The sequence below is a fragment of the Pongo pygmaeus genome, chromosome 1 (assembly GCF_028885625.2).
Source record: "Pongo pygmaeus isolate AG05252 chromosome 1, NHGRI_mPonPyg2-v2.0_pri, whole genome shotgun sequence".
In the NCBI taxonomy this organism is placed as follows: Eukaryota; Metazoa; Chordata; class Mammalia; order Primates; family Hominidae; genus Pongo; species Pongo pygmaeus.
This window is the reverse complement of record NC_072373.2, coordinates 225,079,087-225,098,207: the sequence shown is the minus strand read 5'-3', so window position 1 is coordinate 225,098,207 and position 19,121 is coordinate 225,079,087. Positions and strand designations below refer to the sequence as shown.

The 19,121-nt window shown below is 56.8% G+C and overlaps 1 protein-coding gene across 4 annotated transcripts in view; it reads right to left on the bottom strand.

The window, feature by feature from the left end:
• CHD5 (chromodomain helicase DNA binding protein 5) overlaps nt 1-19,121 on the bottom strand; it is a 79,142-nt gene that overhangs the window by 17,943 nt on the left and 42,078 nt on the right. For 2 of the 4 annotated variants that reach the window (XM_054441787.2, XM_054441784.1), the window contains exons 16-33: nt 17,459-17,596; nt 17,248-17,369; nt 15,970-16,143; nt 15,456-15,597; nt 14,866-14,997; nt 12,059-12,176; nt 10,594-10,718; nt 9,241-9,472; nt 8,902-9,012; nt 8,449-8,621; nt 6,978-7,152; nt 6,272-6,364; nt 6,016-6,104; nt 5,591-5,724; nt 5,002-5,146; nt 4,436-4,595; nt 1,986-2,065; nt 1,598-1,730 (exon numbers count right to left, since the gene is read on the bottom strand). In XM_054441787.2, coding sequence (XP_054297762.1) covers nt 1,598-1,730; nt 1,986-2,065; nt 4,436-4,595; nt 5,002-5,146; nt 5,591-5,724; nt 6,016-6,104; nt 6,272-6,364; nt 6,978-7,152; nt 8,449-8,621; nt 8,902-9,012; nt 9,241-9,472; nt 10,594-10,718; nt 12,059-12,176; nt 14,866-14,997; nt 15,456-15,597; nt 15,970-16,143; nt 17,248-17,369; nt 17,459-17,596 — 2,476 coding nt within the window. The remainder of the gene's footprint in view (nt 1-1,597; nt 1,731-1,985; nt 2,066-4,435; nt 4,596-5,001; nt 5,147-5,590; nt 5,725-6,015; nt 6,105-6,271; nt 6,365-6,977; nt 7,153-8,448; nt 8,622-8,901; nt 9,013-9,240; nt 9,473-10,593; nt 10,719-12,058; nt 12,177-14,865; nt 14,998-15,455; nt 15,598-15,969; nt 16,144-17,247; nt 17,370-17,458; nt 17,597-19,121) is intronic. The other 2 variants (XM_054441808.2, XM_054441798.1) reach the window with 1 other exon arrangement.

Genomic DNA, 19,121 nt, shown 5'->3' with positions numbered 1-19,121 from the left:
TGCTGGGATTACTGGCATGAGCCACCACTCCCGGCCCAAAAATAAACTTTTAAGCAAAAAGTTTAAAGAGGGATAAGAGGGTTATTACACAATAATTAGAAGCACATGTCACAAGAAAAACATTAAAAACCTGAACAAATATGCACCTGACAACCCAGTCTCAAATCATATGAAGCAAAATCTGGCATTATAAGAAGAAAGAGATTAATCCATAATCATAATGAGAGATTTTAACACAAGTCTCTCAGAAACTGACTGATCAAAGCAAACCAAATACTAGTAAAGATATTAAAAACTTGAACAACATAATTAGCACTCATTATCTACTGATCTAATACATATATATATATACATTTTTTTTTTTTTCTGAGATTGAGTCGCACTCTGTCGCCCAGGCTGGAGTGCAGTGGCACGATCTCCACTCACTGCAACCTCTGCCTCCCAGGTTCAAGCAATTCTCCTGCCTCAGTCTCCTGAGTAGCTGGGACTACAGGTGCACGCCACCACACCCAACTAATTTTTGTATTTTTAATAGAGACTGGGTTTCGCCATGTTGGCCAGGCTGGTCTGAAACTCCTGACCTCAGGTGATCCACCTGCCTCAGCCTCCCAAAGTGCTGGGATTACAGGTGTGAGCCACCATGCCCGGCCCTAATGCATATAGTTAGAACCTTAAACCCAGCAATTAGGGAACAGACATTTTCTTCAAGCACACATACAGTATTTACATAATCTGACCATATCAGGCCAGAGAACAGGTTTCAACAACCTCATATAGACTCATGTTTTCAGACCACAATGCAACTGAGTCAGAAATCACTAATAAAAAAGTAGCCCAATCACCCCCAATCTCTGTATGGTAAGAGAAGTTAAAGACCAACGAGCGAGGTGGCTCACGCCTGCAATCCCAACACTGTGGGAGGCCAAGGTGGGTGGATCACTTGAGGTCAGGAGGTCAAGACCAGCCCAGCCAACAGTCTCTACTAAAAATTAAAAAAAAAAAAAACTTGGCCGGGCGCAGTGGCTCACACCTGTAATCCCAGCACTTTGGGAGGCCAAGGCAGGCGGATCACGAGGTCAAGAGATCGAGACCAGCCTGGCCAACATGGCGAAACCCAGTCTCTATTAAAAATACAAAAATTAGTTGGGTGTGGTGGCATGCACCTGTAGTCCCAGCTACAAGAGATCGAGACCATCCTGACCAACATGATGAAATCTCATCTCTACTAAAAATACAAAAATTAGCTGGGTGTGGTGGTGCATGCCTGTAGTCCCAGCTACCGGGGAGACTGAGGCACAAGAATCACTTGAACCCGGGAGGCAGAGGTTGCAGTGATCCGAGATCATACCACTGCATTCCAGCCTGGGTGACAGAGCGAAACTCTTTTTTCAAAAAAAAAAAAAAGTTAAAGTCCGTTAAGTCCATGTATAGAGGCCTGAGCTCCTGGCCTCCCCTCACCAGGAGGCCTGCAGAGGGTTGGAGTCTACCTCTCTGCCAGGGAGAAATGAGCTAAGTACAGCCACCTGCCCTTCTCTGAACCCAGGCCTGCTGAGGCCAGACATGGCACTGGGGTGGGCAGCCTGCAAGAAGCCCCAACCTCTCGGCAGCTGCTCCGGGGAGGGCGGGGCCTTCTCCGTCTCCTCTGGCCGCTCCTCTCGGGCTCTCTCCTTGCTGGCTGGGCTCTCGTGCTTGTCCTCACCCTCCACTCTATCCAAGGCAGCTGGAAGGGCCTGCAGAGGAGAAGCCAGGAGAACTGCAGGGCCTGGGGCCTCGCCAGGAACGCAGGGCAGGGAACATGCGCTGGGCTGAGAACCCAGTCTCCTGGCTCCCATCGCTTGCTCCCAGCCTGCTCCCCCCGATTCAGAGCCCCGAAAAGGGAGCCAGGAGGCCTGGGTTCCACCTCGCTGTGCAGGGCCTGAGAAGGTCCCCAGACCCAACCTCCACCCCACACACACCACAGGCCCAGACGCCAGCAAGTTCCACACCTGGACTTCCAGGGACTGCCTTGGCTTCTGCGCCCCTGGGTCCTTCTCCTCCATGTAGCCCAGCTGGGCTTCCATTTTGTCTGAAAGATCAAGGGAAAGAGCTGAGACAGGTGGGCTCAGACGGGAAGGAGTAGGGCAGGCAGTGGGGTGGCAGAGAGGAGAGGTGGGGCTTGGCCTTCAGGAGGCTCCATTGCCGCCAAGCACCTCCAGGAGAGACAGGCAGGATCCCTGGCTAAGTCAGAGAGGCCAGGCCAGGCCTATGACTCAGGAGTGCTTGGAGGACCTTGAACCCAGTGAGACCAAAGTGAGGGGCTGTCAGGACGGGGCTGCACACAGCCGTGGCTGCTCATCTGGAGGCAGGGAAGTGAGGCAGATGGAGGCCCAGATTGGGAGCCACAACGCCCAGTCTGGTCCCAGCTTTCGGGCAGGCTGGCTGGCTGTGTGCCTCTGGACAGGGTGTGAGTTTCCTCCCTGCCAAGTCAGCCGCCAACACACTGCAAAGTGCTGGTCACTTACACGGCTCTGAGAAGCCCTGGGAGATGGGCACAGCCGGGAAAGCGGAGGCTCACGGAGGTTAGGTGACTTGCCCAAGGTTAGACAGAGCTCAGGCCAAAGCCAAGAAGCAAACCAAGATGTGTCCACCTCCAAGGGCTCCCTTGTGCTTGGAGGTGCAGCTTCTCAGGGCCTGGCCTCACCCATCACCAAGGGATAGCTATGTCCGTCTCAGGCCTGTGAGGCCCAACTGACGGACCAAGTATTTAACAGGTATTTGCTTCACCCAAATAAATACCTAGATCGCCAAAGTGACACGGGCACAAATGACCCAATTAAGTACGCAAAGAATCTGAAAAGACATTTCTACAAGTCTACAAATAGCCAATACGCACACGAAACAACACTCAACGTCCTTGGCATCAGGGAAATGCCAATCAGAACCACAGTGAGACACCACCTCATGCTACCAGGACAGCTAGACCATGAAGGCAGAGAACAGTTACTGCTGAAGACGTGGAGAACCTGGGACTCTCACACAACACTAGCAGGAATGTAAAATGGTACAGCTACTTTGGAAAACAGTCTAGTAGTTTCTCAAAAGGGAAAACAGGGTTATCACATGGCCCAGCAAGTCCATTCCTAGATATCCACCCAAAAGAACTCAAAACTATGTCCACACAAAAACGTAAAACACAGCAGCATTATTCACAGTAGCCAAAAAGTAGAAACAACCCAAAATCTATCGACAGCGCAATGGATAAGCAAAATGCAGTAAATCCATACAAGAAAACGTTATCGGCCAGGCGCGGTGGCTCACGCCTGTAATCCCAGCACGTTGGGAGGCCGAGGAGGGTGGATCACCTGAGGTCAGGAGTACAAGACCAGCCTGACCAACATGGCGAAACCCCGTCTCTACTAAAAATACAAAAATTAGCCAGGTGTGGTGGCAGGCACCTGTAATCCCAGCTACTCGGGAAGCTGAGGCAGGATCGCTTGAACCTGGGAGGCGGAGGTTGCAGTGAGCCGAGATCACGCCATCGCACTCCACCCTGGGCAACGAGAGCGAAACTCCGTCTCAAAAAAAAAAAAAAAAAAAGAAAGAAAGAAAAAGAAAACATTATCAGCCATAAGGCACAATGACTGAAGCACTGATGCACGCTGCAATGTGGATGAACCTGGAACCCCCAGGCTGAGTGACAGAAGCCAGACACAAAGGCCCACACACTGTGCGGTGCCATATATGCGAAACATCCAGCATTGTGAAATCCAGGGACAGGAAGCAGGTTAGTGGCTGCCCAGGCCTGGGGTTGGGGGATAAGGAGTGGCTGCTAATGGGTACAAGGTTTCTTTTTTCAGGGGGAATGAAAATATTCCGGCCTTAGGCAGCGGCGATGGTTGTACATCCTATGAATATACTAGAAATCACTGAATAGTACTTTTTTTTTTTTTTTTGAGATGGAGTCTTGCTCTGTCCCCCCATGCTGGAGTGCAGTGGTGTGATCTTGGCTCACTGCAACCTCTGCTTCCTGGGTTCAAGCGATTCTCCTGCCTCAGCCTCCCAAGCAGCTGGGATTACAGGCACGTGCCACCATGCCCAGCTAATCTTTTGTATTTTTAGTAGAGATGGGGTTCCACCATGTTGGCCAGGTTGGTCTCAAACTCCTGACCTCAGGTGATCCTCCCGCCTCAGCCTCCTAAAGTACTGGGATTACAGGTGTGAGCCACCACGCCCAGCCAGTTTTTTAAAAGAGTGAATTTTGCAGTATGTATATAAATTATATCTCGTAACTATCATTAAAATGAAAAACTCTCTGTAGAATGACATTTCAGCAAACAGAGGCTTTGGGGGAAGGAGAGGCCGTCTTCTGTGGGATTGTGGGTTAGACTAGGGGTTTCTGTGACCTTGCCACTTTCCATGACCCCGGTGCCCTCCCCGGCCCGCCCAGCCCACAGACCTGGCAGGCCCAGCGGGGCCGGCAGGAGGTGGGCAGGGCTGGCGGGCACTGGTGTGTTGGGGTCCGAGGAGATCACCTCGCCCGGCTTCTTGCCCTCGGGCCCCTCAGGGATCAAGTCTGGGGTGCTGTACTTCCCGTTGACATGCTCAAACTCCTGAACCTGGGGTGGTGGGAGGGAAGGTGGGAGGGAAAGAGGGAGGGCAGTGCTGGCAGCTCACCCCTAAGGGCCTCAGGGCAGCCAGGGGGGCGGAAGGTGTCACAGGCTTGGGGTAGCTGCTGCCTACACCCAAGGCTGTCCAAGCCAGGCCCCTCCTGACAAGCTCCCCTGCCTACACTCCCAGCCCCTGTGTGTCCTCCAGCTGTATGTAACCCACCGTTCTGGCCTCCACCCCACAGGCCCCTCACCCAGAAAGCCTTTCCAGGTCAGTCCCTCTGGCCTGACTCGGACCCTGGGCAGCTGTGTGGCCTGAGCCAGGCACTTGTTCTCTGACCGCTGACCCGCAAGGGACAGCACCAGGAGCCCAGGCAGCCACCAGGAAGGGCCCTACAGAGAGTTACTCACCCACCTTCTTCCTAACTAGTGACATGACCCCGATGCGGGTCAGCACGTGCTGCCTGGAGAGGCCCTCCCGGGGCACGCCGTCTGCGAAGGTCTCTGCACCATCCGCCCCCGGCTCACACAGGTGCCGCATGAAGAGGGACACATAGGCTCTGGGGTGGGGAGGGGGGACTGGGGCTCAGGGAGTGGGGGGCCGGCAAGAACCCTCTGAGAAGGCTGGCAGGACCCCAGGGGAACTCCTGGCTGATCTTCAACCATCGCCCACCTCCCAGTCAGGCCTGAGCCAGGCACAGGAAAGGACAGAGAGGGACTCCCTGGCGAGGGGACCTCCTAGGACAGCCCTGGCCCTGGGTGACCGGGATCTTCCTCGCTGCCATAACCCCAGCTGGTTTGGGCAGGGGCGGATGGTCAGTATTTGCAGATCAGCCCTGCCCGGCACCAGGACTCCAGCCACCCAAAGTCCAAGTGGCAGTGAACTTTCCAGACGGCCTCATCCTGGCGGAAGCAGATGCTGCCCTCTGTGGGGCTCACCCGCAGGACCCTGCCCTACTCAGGGGCAGGTGGTCACACCCTGGGCCACCACCTAGCCCCTTTACCTAAACTCCTTCTCGCTCTTCCCTCGAAGGTCCCGCACCAGCCAGTGGGAGTTGAAGGCGTCCTGGGGGGGCATGCCCCAGCGCATGATGGCGTTCAGAAAGGCCTTCCGCTGTCGGGCGTTGAAGCCCAGCACCTGGGCGAGTGGAGCACGGGAGTATGAGTCCAGGGCAGAGACGGGGTGAGGGCGGAGGATTCTGGGATGGGGGAAGAAAAGCATGGGAGGAGGAGAAGGCAGGAAGGGGGTACAGAGAAGGCAGGGGCCTCCACCTGGGGCAGGACCCTGACGGCGAAGACCAGACCAAGTTCTGTCCCAGCCCCGCCTCTACCTGGCATGAGACCCAGGGCAGTCCCCCAGCCCTCCTCCATATCCCAAGGGCAGCAGGAAGCAGGGGCAGAAAGAGATGCGGGAACAGACAGGCCCCACCTCGATGTTGCCACCAACTCGGGCGAGAAGCGGGGGCAGGGGCTTGTCCCTGTCACTCTTCAGCTGCCTCCGGGATTGTCGTCGTCCACCTGGGGAGCAGCCCGCCACAGCTCCTCAGGTGGGAGCCCAGAGATTCCTGATCCCCCTCTTCTGACTCCCAAGGACAGCGGGACCCCAGACCAGCCCCGCTCCTGCTGCCATCAGCTCCCCTGACGTGGCCTCAGCAGTAGCCCAGACCACTAACACTGAGACTCACTCTGCCCTTCCGGTCTCTCTTCAAAGTCCTCATCCTCATCCTCAGAGCCAATGGAATATTCTGACTGGTTATCAGAGAGCTCATCCTGCCACTCTGCAGGGGGCCAGACAGAGGGGCACAGAGTGAGCTGTACAAGCAAAGCCCACCCTCAAGTTCAAGCATGCCCAGCGCCATGCCGAGCCCCTGCACCCCAGCTCCATAAAAAGGCAGTGACAATGACAATGGCCCACGTACTTCCCATGGGCTCATTTAGTAATCCCAACACCACCACATTATACACTAAGGGTACTATGTGTACCCACACATTACACATACTGTTCTGTGTGCAAGGGGCTTGCCCAAGGCCACATCACGAGCAGTGGTGAAGTCACTGAACTGAGCCACACCTTGTTCCCCCAAACACCCAGCACCTCTGCACCTGCCCCCAGTCCCCTTTCCTCCAAAAAGCTGCCTCCCAGCTCCAACCAGCGCCGCCCAGCGTTCCTGGCCCATACCTCCCGGGGGGGGGTCCTGCACAGGGATGCCCCAACAGAATCCTGCCCCACCCTCCGCCTCTGGGTATGGGACACCCGTCCCTCCTGGCACACTCGCCCAGCTCTCCCGGCCCGCACCTCCTGGGGGTTCTGCACACGGATGCCCTGACAGAATCCTGCCCCACCCTCCACCTCTGGGTGAGGGGCACCCATCCCTCCCTCCCGGCACGCACCCTGGTCCTCCTGGGAGGCGTCGTTGTAGTTGACCTGCTTGCGGATGCGCTTGCCCTTGCCCAGGTTGCGGGCCAGGTCCTCCTGCTGCTGCTCGTAGTGGTGCCGCAGCAGCTTCTCCCAGTAGTCGGGATCCACGTTCTCCTCCTGCTTGATGATTTCCCGCTCCACCTCCTCCTGGGGACGCAGCACCACGGGTTCCATGGGTGGAGCCATCTCTGCCCTCCTGGAAGCCTCAGGCTGCCTCCACCTGACCTGCCCTTTACCCCCTCAGGGCTCAAGGATTAATGGGATGACCTGCCTACTCCAGGAAGCCTTCTCTGATCACCCTGGCCCTAGCTAGGCTTCCTCTCCCTGCCCCTATCCAGTCAATCATTTACTTATTCATCCATCCATTCACAAAGCAAGTATTTCCTGGCCTCGTGCCAAGCACTGGGGTACTGAATTGAATAAGCTCCCCCGTGCCTGCCCTCAGAAGTCTCCTGGTTTCAAAGGAAAAGTCATGAGCTCACCCGATCTGCACGGAGAGTGAGGAGCAGAGGAAGAAAGGGAAAGGCCTCCAGGAGAGACCCACAAGGAGCTCCTCGGGGACGGCTGGGGTTTGCCCGGTGGAGAAGGGAGAAAAGTGTGGGGTGGAGCAGGCGTGGTGGCTCATTCCTTAATCCCAGAACTTTGGGAGGCCGAAGCAGGTGGATCACCTGAGGTCAGGAGTTCAAGACCAGCCTGGCCAACATGGCGAAGTCCTAGCTCTACTAAAAATACACAGATTAGACGGGCGTGGTGGTGCACGCCAGTAATCCCAGCTACTTAGGAAGCTGAGGCACGAGAATCACTTAAACCTGGGAGGCGATATTGCACCACTGCACTCCAGCCGGGGCGCCAGAGCGAGACTCCATTTCAAGAAAAACAAAAAAGAAAAGTGTGGGGTGTTCTGGAACGTTGGCGGCCCAGGTGCAGGGCCGAGATGCAGGCCCTGAGGAAAGGGCGGGAGGGCGCAGCCGGGTAGGGACTGAAATCAGACCCCGGGGATAGGGCTCTGTGCAACGGGGTGGCAGATCAGCTTGCACTTCAGAGAGTGGGGAAGCTGGACTGGAGCCGGGATGACGCCACGGAGCAGGCGGCTGATGTGTGCAAGGGCAGTGGCCAGCCCATGTGGCTGTACTGCCCTCAGCACTGCCTCCGTCCCTTCCCTCACTGTTGTGTTTAGTCCTGAGCCCGCGAGTGAGGCCACAGGGCCGCGGCGGGGAGGGCGGAGCACGTGGTTGGAGGGCGGAGCACACGCTGGAATGCGGGGGTCACAGCTTGGAGGGCGGGGCTGCGGCTGGAGGGCGGGGTCACAGCAGGGAGGGCGGGGCTGCGGCTGGAGGGCGGGGTCACCGCTTGGGCTGGCTGCGGCGGGAGGGCGGGGTCACAGTGGAAGGCGTGGTCACAGTGGAGGGCGGGGCTGCGGATGGAGGGCGGACGGGACCTTACCACGCCGTCCTCCTCGCGCACCACGTACTGCGCCACCTTGAAGGAGCTCAGGTACTCGTTCATGTTCTGTAGCTCCGTGTCGTCTGTAGCGTCCTGGTTCCGGTCCAGCAGCTTGGAGATAGCCGCATCGTCATAGTGGATCACACTGCTGTCCTCCACGTCCTTGTTGTCACCTGGGGAGCAGGCAAATGCAGTGTGAAGACAAAGACTGCCCTGGTCCAGCCCCCGGGACCCAGGAACAGACTCCCAACAATGGCCCTTCCCATCCCCACCAGGGGCTGCAGCTGAGAGGCATGGTGACCAGACAGAGGAAACCGCGCTGTAACAGCCCCACTCGCCGCCCACCCGGCAGTCCCAGGACGCCCAAGTGAGGGCAGGTCAGGGAACCCCTCCTCTGCAGGAGCAGCCACCTGGTCGGAGGAGGAGCTGAGGCTGGGCTGGGTTGGCCCCTACCTGGCGGGGTGCTACCGTGCTTCTTCTTTGCACTGGCGGCCAAGTTCCCCCCTTTGGAGGACTGGACATCAGGGATGGGTGTGACCGGCCTCTGGCCCTGAGACATCATGCCTGTCAGACAGAGGAGGAGAGCACTGGTGCAGGACCACAGAGGGCTGCAGGGTTGGCAGGCAGTGCCCAGAGACACCACCCTGGGCTGTCCTAGCCAGGAGACACAGGTGGGGGGTGCAGAAGAGAGGCTGTGTGTTGGAGCGGGCAGGGACCCCAGCAAGCCCTGGATGGGTGTCTCGGCGGGGCCACCCCAGTCCCCTGCCACGCTCCCTCGGAACAGAGGCCCACCCTCCACATCGTCCTTGAAGAGCTCCTCCGTGCCGAACTTGAGGATGTCGTCCAGCTCCTGCTTGGTCATGGACCCCGACTTGGAGCCGAGGCCGGGCCGCACCACCAGGTGGGTGAGCATCATCTTGCGCTTGGCCACCTGCGTGATGCGCTCCTCCACCGAGGCCCGAGTCACGAAGCGGTAGATCATCACCTTCTTGTTCTGGCCGATGCGGTGGGCGCGGCTGAAGGCCTGGGGAGACCTGCACCTGAGCACCCGTGGCTCACCCAGGGCTCCAGGCAATGGAGGAGATCACACCCATGAGCTCAAGAGCATGGAATGCACTGCATGACTGTGTAGGGAAAGGCATGTGGTGCGTGCACCGCTGCAGCTGGGCTCCCTCCCTGACTGCGGAGCCTCCCATGAGCCTGGGTGCCAGGCTGGGTTTGGAGTGGAAAAGCTTCCAGCCATTGGAAGCAGGCAGGACTTCAGGTGTGCAAGAGTGTGTGAGAGATGACACGGCCAGTGTGCGGGGTGTAACTGAAGCCACACAGAGCTTCATGGGGGCCACGGGAAGGTAGGAGGCTGCATTTCCCTGTGCGCGAACCACTAATGGGACCACAAGACCATGTGCTGAAGACGCGCAGCCACCTTCTGAGGGCAGCAAGGAGCTGAATCTGCCCTGTATAATACAAGGAAGTGCCTGAGACTCTGTGCAGCCCTGCATGAGGTGACCTGGGTGTGGCCGTGTATATCTGTGTGTGTGCATGGGCGCACACACGTGTGAATGATATATCAATTTGTTTGTGTTCCCCTACATTTGTAAGCGTTCGATATGTGTGTCCCAGCGCACGAGAGGGGTGGCCAGGGACACTAGGGTGGTTCTATTCCCATAGCCCCTCCCCCCACAGCCCTTCCATCCTTCCTTATCAGCCCCATCTGCCCCTTGCACTATCTCATCCTCCCCCCCACCTCCGACAGGCCCCACTCTCTGCTCCCCACTCCCTTCAAAATGCGTGCCCCTCTGGGTCCCAGGGCTCCCTCTTCCTGCCTCCCTCCATGGCCTTGGTCCTGAGGATGATGGGAAAAACCAGATCAGTGGCCACTACGAACTGCTGTGCGCCCTGGGACACTTCCCCTGCCCTCTCCAAGCCTGTTTCCTCCTCTGGACAAGGACGGAGCTGGAGCGATGGGGGCCAAGCTTCCACTCACTCCCAGGGCCCCTCTTGGGGCCAGGACTCCACGGGTGAGGGAGGCCCACAACACCAGGGTAGGTGAGGGGGTGATGGCAAGAAGGGCATGAAGGACAGAACCTGCCTGAGGCCCGGGATAAGAGGCCCCCTGGGAGGGTGGTGGGCGGCAGCAGCACAGACCTGGATGTCATTGTGCGGGTTCCAGTCCGAGTCGTAGATGATGACAGTGTCCGCCGTGGCCAGGTTGATGCCCAGGCCGCCTGCCCGGGTTGAGAGGAGGAAGCAGAACTGCTGGGCCCCGGGGGCTGAAAAAGAGAGGCCAGCAGATGGGGGTGTTGGGGGGGTACGCCTTGGGTGGGGAGAGGGGCGTGGCAGAAAGGATGGGGGAGAGAACAGAGAGAAGGAACTGCAGCAACAGATCCCTGGCAGAGAAGGACAAAGCCGGAGACCCCATCAGAGACGGGTGGCCACAGCTGCACTCAGGGGAGCCAGAGGAGGCCTGCCCAAGCCCACTTAGCCCCCAGCGAGCTCTGAGCCCTGGTCCAGTGGGAGGGCGCTGGAATGAGGAGGTCAATTTTCAAACCCCAGATGAGCAAAAAACAAAGTGCAAGCCGCCAGCAAGTACAAGCAGAGCCCTAGAGAGCTCAGAGTCCTTCATGTCCCCGCAGCTTCCCACCCCTGGCTTCCCTTAGCCCACCAATGCTGCCAGGGCAGCCCGGGAAAACTCAGGGGCACAGCTCCAGGACCTGAGGTCCCACCCCACTGGGCAACCCTGTCACAGGATGGCTGGTTCTCAGCCTCTCAGGGCCCTTCAGTGACCTGGGACTGACCACAGCCCCCACTGGAGCTGCAAACAGGCCCCTGGCACACCCAGGGCTTCAGCCACTCCTGCTTCCACATGTGGCTGGGCCACGTCTAGACCCTGAAACTCTGAACATGCTATTCCTCCTGGCTCTCTGGCACAAGTGTGTGAGAGGAATCACTGCTTTGGGCATTTGGAGAGCATGGCCCCAGCCCCTTTCTAAGGGCTGATGCCCCAGGGAAACAAAGCTTGTTACTATTTGCTGCAAACTTGCTACTGAAGTTTGCAGCCGACTGCTTCCCACTCCAGAAGTTTCTTTTGCTACAGGAGGAACTCCACCGGCAAGACCCTCCTGACCTCCACCCTCGCCTCTCCTTCCCAGGCAGGGAAGACCAAGCATGGGTGACTCTGGGGGAAGAAGCTGATCATGTGTGGCCCGGCCCTTTCACTCTCTCCTGCCTCTGGAAGTGGCCCCAGGTAGCACGTGCATCTCTGTACCTCCTGCCACCATTCACCATACGGCAGGCTCTGTCCAACACCACTTGTAACTGGGGCCTACCTGGCGTCAATATTAGAGGCCCCCGTCTGCGTTTCTCATTGTCTAACTCCATTCCCAACAGGTGTTATCTACTGGGCGCCTCAGAACTCCGATTCCATGGGAGGAATCCTTTTAACATTGGAAACTCGGGGGAAGCTGCCGCGACCTCGGACTGGCCTGCTGTCTTTAGCTGTTTGTGGGGCTGCTCATCACAACACCAGCTGGGTGACCTGGCTAAGAACCAGGCCTGGGAGAAGAGGCCAAAAAGGAGTCTCAATCAGAACCCTTGGGCAGGATGGGGGTACCATTGAATCTGTCGATCGCCTCCTGTCGGAGGCCCCCGGTGATGCCACCATCAATCCGCTCATACTTGTAGCCTTCGTACTCCAGGAAGTCCTCCAGGAGGTCCAGCATCTTGGTCATCTGCAGGGGAGACGGGCACGTGAGGAACTGCCAAGGAGCAAGGGGCCCCATGGGCCATGGGCAGGGACCCCCCCCCCCACAGCCAGGGGAGGACAGAGCTGCCTCCTAGGTGGGGAGACAGCTGGGACCCAGGCAGGCCCAATGCAGGACTCTGGGGAGGAACAAAGCTTCCAACCTCACCCCTCGGAGCCAATCCATCCTCCTGCCCAGCCCCACAGCCACTTGCGTAAATCAGGGCTCTGACACGAGCCTCCCCTGCTCCCACCACACAGAATTAAGTTCCATCTCCCTGCCCTGTTATTCAAGGCTCTGCAGGACGAGTGCTCCTTCACAGCCCCCAGCCATTCCAAACTACCTGACTCTCTTCCTGGAATACCCACCCCCTTACTGCCTAGGGAACACAAACATCACCTCTGTGATGTCTTCCCTGATTTCACTCCTCCCCATAAGAAAAGAAAGGCAGTCCCTTCTGAGCTCCCATGACCCCGTATAATTCCCTTTATTCTCAAGAGAGAGTTTAGCTGGATATAAAACTATCAGCACACATTTTCCCTCAGTGCATTGGAGATTTTGCCATGGTCTCTGCCACCTGTTGTTGTTAAGAAGTCTGAGAACGATCTGGTTGCCCTTATTTTGTAGGTACTAGGTCTAAAGTAGCTAGGGGTTCTAAGTGTCTACAGGTTCATTTATTTATATTTATCTTGCTTGCTATTCCAGAATGCACTCCAGATCTGAGACCTCACATTTCTCTCCAGGTCTGCAAACTCTCAACAAATCCAACTTCTTCACCACTTTTTCTATTTCTTCTGCAACTCCAAATGGATGATTGTTGGAGCATCTCAAGGTGTCTTCCATGTTCTCTCTGTTTTATCTTTGTCTCTGTACACTGCATTCTGGGAAAATGCCTCAGCACCAGGTTCCAATTCATCAATGTTCTCTTCAGCAGTGTTCAGAGTCTGTCCAGTCTGTTGAAATGTTTTATCTCAATTTCATGCATGTTTCTATCCAATTGTTCCTATTTCAGTTCTTCCTGCTTTTGCTTAATTTCTTCTTTATTTTAGGGTGTCAATTACTCCATCGTTTTTGAGGATCCTAAACACATCTATGTAAAGTCTTTTCAGGCTATCCTATTCTTTTTTTTTTTTTTTCTTTCTTGAGACGGAGTCTCGCTCTGTCACCCAGGCTGGAGTGCAGTGGCGCGATCTCGGCTCACTGCAAGCTCCGCCTCCCGGGTTCACGCCATTCTCCTGCCTCAGCCTCCCGAGTAGCTGGGACTAGAGGCGCCCGCCACCAGGCCCGGCTAATTTTTTTTGTATTTTTAGTAGAGACGGGGTTTCACTATGTTAGCCAGGATGGTCTCGATCTCCTGACCTCGTGATCCGCCCGCCTCGGCCTCCCAAAGTGCTGGGATTACAGGCGTGAGCCACCGCGCCCGGCTTATCCTATTCTTTTCTCTCTCTCTCTCCCTCTCTCTCTTAAGAGACAGGGTCTTGCTCTGTCACTCAGACTGGAGTGAAGTGACAAGATCACAGCTCACTGCAACCCTGAACTCCTGGGCTAAAGCAATCCTCCTGCCTCAACCTCCCAAGTCGCTGAAATTACAGGGTGAGCCACTGCACCCAGCCCCTATTTTCTTATTTGGATTCTATTTATTGTTTTGGGGGATGTCTCAGCATTCACTTTTGTATGGGTTTGGAATTGGGGTTCATAGGCTCATTTTGGGCAGGAGGGCCCCGTCTCTGTCACTTGCCCTGCGTGCACATTTCTGGAAGCTGTGTGGTTCCCATTACTTGGTATCTCAAGGCCTCTGACCAGACTTGCGTCTCGTGTTGGTATCGAGGTACTGGGGGGATGTGGATCCATCTCCACTCCAGCCCACTCCTTGGCTCAGCCCCGGTCTCAAACTTGCCCTGCTTTCCAGTATTCTTCGGGCTGAAGCAGCCCAGCAGGGTGACCTGGGGCTGCAGGCGGCGGACGCTGCTTCCAGTTGATGTTTGTGCACAAGGAGCCATAGCCCAGACTCTGGGTTTGAGCAAGGGGCCTGGCTCAGTCGGCCCACAAGAGGAGCATTTTTAGCCCCATGACCCTGTAGGACCATCACTGTGGCCTCCAACACAGAGCTGACCACAGGGTCGGGTACCTGTCCCTTGAGCTGTCTCCCACAGTAGACTGAGCAGCTTGAGGACAGGGACTAGATCACTGGTCCCTGCACCCATGTGCCAGCACAGAGCCTGACTATGACAGACGCAAACAAAGGGATGGAGGAAGAAATGAACACACCTGAGCCGGTGGCCCTGCCTCCAAGCCAAAAAGCCAGGTGCCAGTGGCCCCTCAGGGCCTATTGGAGAGAGGGGCTCCTCCCAACCACACCCCACGGCCCTACCTTAATGAGAAGCCAGGCTGCAGGGGAGAGGGCCAGGGCAGGGGAGGAGGGGCTGTCCTACCAGCCTGGACATGCAGACCAGAAAGGCAGGTGCGGGGAGATGCTGCTCTTTATGGCAAATGTGTTCTGAGCTCCTCAGCTGCATCATGCCAGGGCACGGGGGAGTGACCCCTGACACACAGTCACATGACCCACATGGGAACGGCACTGGGCCCTGAGGGGTGCAAGTTTGCGCCCCCAAGCATCAGGGCAGGATGCTCTCTGTGGGATGTGGAGCCGAGGCGGGGGTGGGCAAGGGCAGTGCACCTGGGAGAAGATGAGCACGCGGTGCCCCTCATCCCGCAGTTTCTTCAGCATCTTCTGTAGCAGCATGAGCTTCCCTGAAGACTTGACCAGGGAGCTTCCATCGTAGGAGCCATTGGGCAAGACAGGGGCCTCCTGCAGACACAGCAGGAGGTGGGGCATTGGTGGGCTCCCCTCACCTCTCTGACTCTGCACCAAAGGGGCCGCAGGGAACAGACAAGTGCTGAGCAATGGGGTGACAGCCTGTCTGCCCGCTGAACATGAGACCCACACCCGAGCCAAGCCAGGCTTCACAGTGTGGGGTAGACTGTGGGTCCCATGGCCCTGGCTCCAGGGCCCCCGTTCCCAGGCAGGGCTCACAGCCGCACCAGCCCTACCACAGCAGCGGGTTCCACGGTAAGTTCCCCAGCACCTACCAGAGTGGCCACAGGCAACCTCCCATGATGGCCAGGGAAACCTACCATGGCAGCCACAGAAATCGCCACGATGGCCAGGGGAACCTATCACAGCGGCCACAGGGACCTACCATGGCGGCCACAGGCACCTACCACGGCGGTCATGGAGAAGCTGCCATGATGGCCGGGGAAACTTACCACGGCGGCCACGGGGAAGAGGTAGGGGTGGTTGCAGCACTTTTTCAGGTCCATCATGATGTTGAGCAGCGATACTTGGTTCCCGCCCCCCTTGGAGTTCAGCGCCTCAAAGTTCCGTGTGAGGATGAACTTGTAGTACTTCCTGCAGCAGGGCACGAGGAAAGGCAGGCTGGGTCAGACCCGCCTCCGTGAGGGCTCTCTCTCTGCTCTGCAGCGGGGCTGGAAGCTGGTGGCCAAGCACCCATTTACAGAGAGACCCAAGGGACCCCCAAGAGGTGAAGCCACCGGCCTGGAGTCCCCCTGCAAGTGACTGGGGGACACTGCTAGCACTCAAGCGACCCAAACTCTGGTCACTAAAACCTGAGAAGAGGCCCCACGAAGAAAGTGTATGCAAAGCATGAGCCCAGGCCTCAGTGAGGCTGAAGAGCCCTCCACCCACCTGGGAAGCGGCCCAGGAGACCAGTCCAGGGGAAAGGGCGCGCACAGGCTGCTCCGGGGTCAGCCCACCACTCACTTCTGCATCTGGCTCAGCTCCACCCGGACGATGAGCTCGGTCTTGGCCGGCATGTTCTTGAACACATCAGCCTTGAGCCGCCTGAGCATGTGCGGCCCCAGCAGGTCATGCAGCTTCTTGATCTGGTCTTCCTTGGAGATGTCAGCAAACTCCTCCAGGAAGCCCTCCAGGTTGCTGCAACAAAAAGCTGGGATAACAGCCAGGAGCAGAGGACCGGGGCAGGGGAGGCAGGGTGCAGAGCGCCTAGCCCATGTAGGCCAGCTGGCTGGTGAACCAGGGAGCCCTGTCATTGCCCTGGGTATCATCTCAATTTCTGTCTAAGCCTGTGTCGCCTCCACACATCACAGCCCTCTTTTCCTCAGCCACACTGGACACCTTCCCATCCTCAAAACCGTCCTGGACAGGAGCTCTCTATTACCCAGATAACAGATGAGGAAACTGAGTCTGATGAGTGCCCGAGTTGATACAGTCCAGCTGTGCCAAAACCGGCCCTCAAATCTACATCTCCTGGTGGCTCATGCCTGTAATCCCAACACGTTGGGAGGCCAAGACGGGCAGATCACCCGTCGGGAGTTCAAGACCAGCCTGGCCAATATGGTGAAACCCCAACTCTACTAAAGATATACAAAAATTAGCTGGGCATGGTGACACATGCCTGTAATCCCAGCTACTCAGGAGGCTGAGGCAGGAGAATCACTTGAACCCAGGAGGCAGAGGTTGCAGTGAACTGAGATCAAGCCACTGCACTCTGGCCTGGGTGACAAAGTGAGACTCTTTCTTTAAAAAAAAAAAAAAAAAAAAAACTGCATCTCCTGATTCCAAAATCGACACTGTGTACCCTCAATCCCCCATTCTGAGCAGGCAAGTGGAGGTAGGTGAAGATGAGGAGGATGCAGCAGTGGGTTCCAGCCACCTGGGAGCTTGCCTCTGCCTCCACCACGGTTGCCCATGTGAGTCACTTGGGTCTCAGTGGAGGGAAAGGAACCTGCCAGGGGAGGCAGTCCAGGAAGAGCCCCAGGTGGTCTAGGGCAGAGCTAAGGAAAAGTCGTGGTATTAGCAGCAGTTTATATTTACCAAACATTCCCGTGTGCCCATGCCACCCACCCCAACATCCTGCTCCTGCAGGAGGTCAAAGCGGGGACATTGCTAACGCTCCCATTTTACTGATGAGGAAGCAACGGCTGAGCAGGTCTCACAGCCAGGATTGGCTATTGATCCGTCTTCACTGGGGCCACCCAGCCCCACCACCACCTCCCTGGCCGGATCCAGGTGACTCACTTGAACCTCTCTGGAGTCAGGAAGTTGAGGAGATGGAACAGCTCCTCCAGGTTGTTCTGAAGGGGAGTCCCTGTCAGCAGCAGCTTGTAATCAATCTTGTAGCTGTTTAAGACCCTAAAAAACTGAGGGGAGGAGAGGGGGGCCCGTCAGGGGGCTCTGGGTGGCCCCTCGCCCCGGGCAGCTCTGGGGTCTGGAGGCCAGCGCCACCTACCTTGGACTGGTTGTTCTTGAGGCGGTGGGCCTCGTCTACCACCAGGCAGGCCCACTCGATGGAGCCCAGGATGGCCTGGTCGATGGTGATGAGCTCATAGGAGGTGAGCAGCACATGGAATTTGATCTGCACTTCTTTCTGGAGAAAAGAGGGGCATTGGGGAGGAGACGGCTGGGAGCAGAGCGGATCACAGTCCCAGGAGACAAAGAGCCAAAAAGGAGGTGTGCACAGGAACCCACAAAGGCTCCACGGAGCCCTGGGCCGGCCAGCCTAGGACCAGAGGGGCAGATGCTGGCCACCAAGCAGAGGGGCATCCACTGAGGCTCAGAGCACAGCCCTGAGAGAGGGTAGTGTGGAGGAGAAGAAACGGCCTCTGCTTATAACAGCTCCAGTGAGACAGGGTCTTACTCCCACCCCCCATCCTGGAGTACAGTGGCACAATCACCGCTCACTTGCAGCCTCCACCTCCCAGGCTCAAGCAATCCTCCCACCTCAGCCTCCCAAGTAGCTGGGACTACAGGCATGCATTACCACACCCAGCTAATTTTTGTATTTTTGTAGAGACAGGGTTTCACCATGTTGCCGAAGCTGGTCTCAAACTTCTGAACTCAAGTGAACCGCCCGCCTCGACCTCCCAAAGTGTTGGGATTACAGGCGTGAGCCACCGCGACCAGCCCTGGCTCTGGGCTTATTACTTTCTTTCCACTCTCACCTCATCCTAACAAAACATACGAGCTCAGTTGTGTCCTTTATCCCCCACTCCCCCCAGGGTTATGTTTGTTTTTTGGAGAGAGATCTCTCTATGTTAACTAGGCTGGCTTCAAACTCCCAGCCTCAAGCAATCCTCCTGCCTCAGTCTCCCAGTGTACTTGGAATACACTGGGAGCCACCGCACCTGGCCTTGTATCCCCATTTAAAGCTCACGGGGCCTCAGGCTGGAGCATTCTCCCAGGTCCCCGTGGCTAACACATGGCAGAGCCAGGATATGAACAGAGAAAGGGACCTTGCACTTGGGGTTTAATGCCCTGAGGTTGCTGATTTGAAATTATTAATCATTTTATTGTTTATTGTTGAATTTGTGTTTTGTAACAAATATCCCAGGGGACAGTGGAGTGTGTGCCGGGGGCATGAAGCCTCCCTGGGACAGGTTCTCATCCCCTGCTCCCCTGCCCCTGCCTGGTGACCGCTGTCCCCCTACTCCCCCTGGTGGGGGCCTGGACCTGGGTGCTGGTGGGGAGGGGGAGCCAGGCACCCTGTCTATGCACCAAGTTCCAGGACAGGGCCTGGTGCCTCTGAGGGTCTGCACTCTCCCGGTGAGGATCCCCACACCTGAAGGAACACGACTTTAAAAAGCAAATTTAGGCCAGGCACCGTGGCTCCCGCCTATAATCCCTGCACTTTGGGAGGCTAAGGTGGAAGGATCACTTGAGGCTAGGAGTTGGAGACCAGCCTGGCCAACATAGCGAAACTCTACTAAAAAATACAAAAATCAGCCAGGCGTGTTGGTGGACATCTGTAGTCCCAGCTACTCAGGAGGCTGAGGCAGGAGAATCACTTGAACCCAGGAGGCAGAGGTTGCAGTGAGCCAAGATCACATCATTGCACTCCAGCCTGGGTGACAGAGTGAGTCTCTATCTCCAAAAAAAAAAAAACAAAAAAGCAA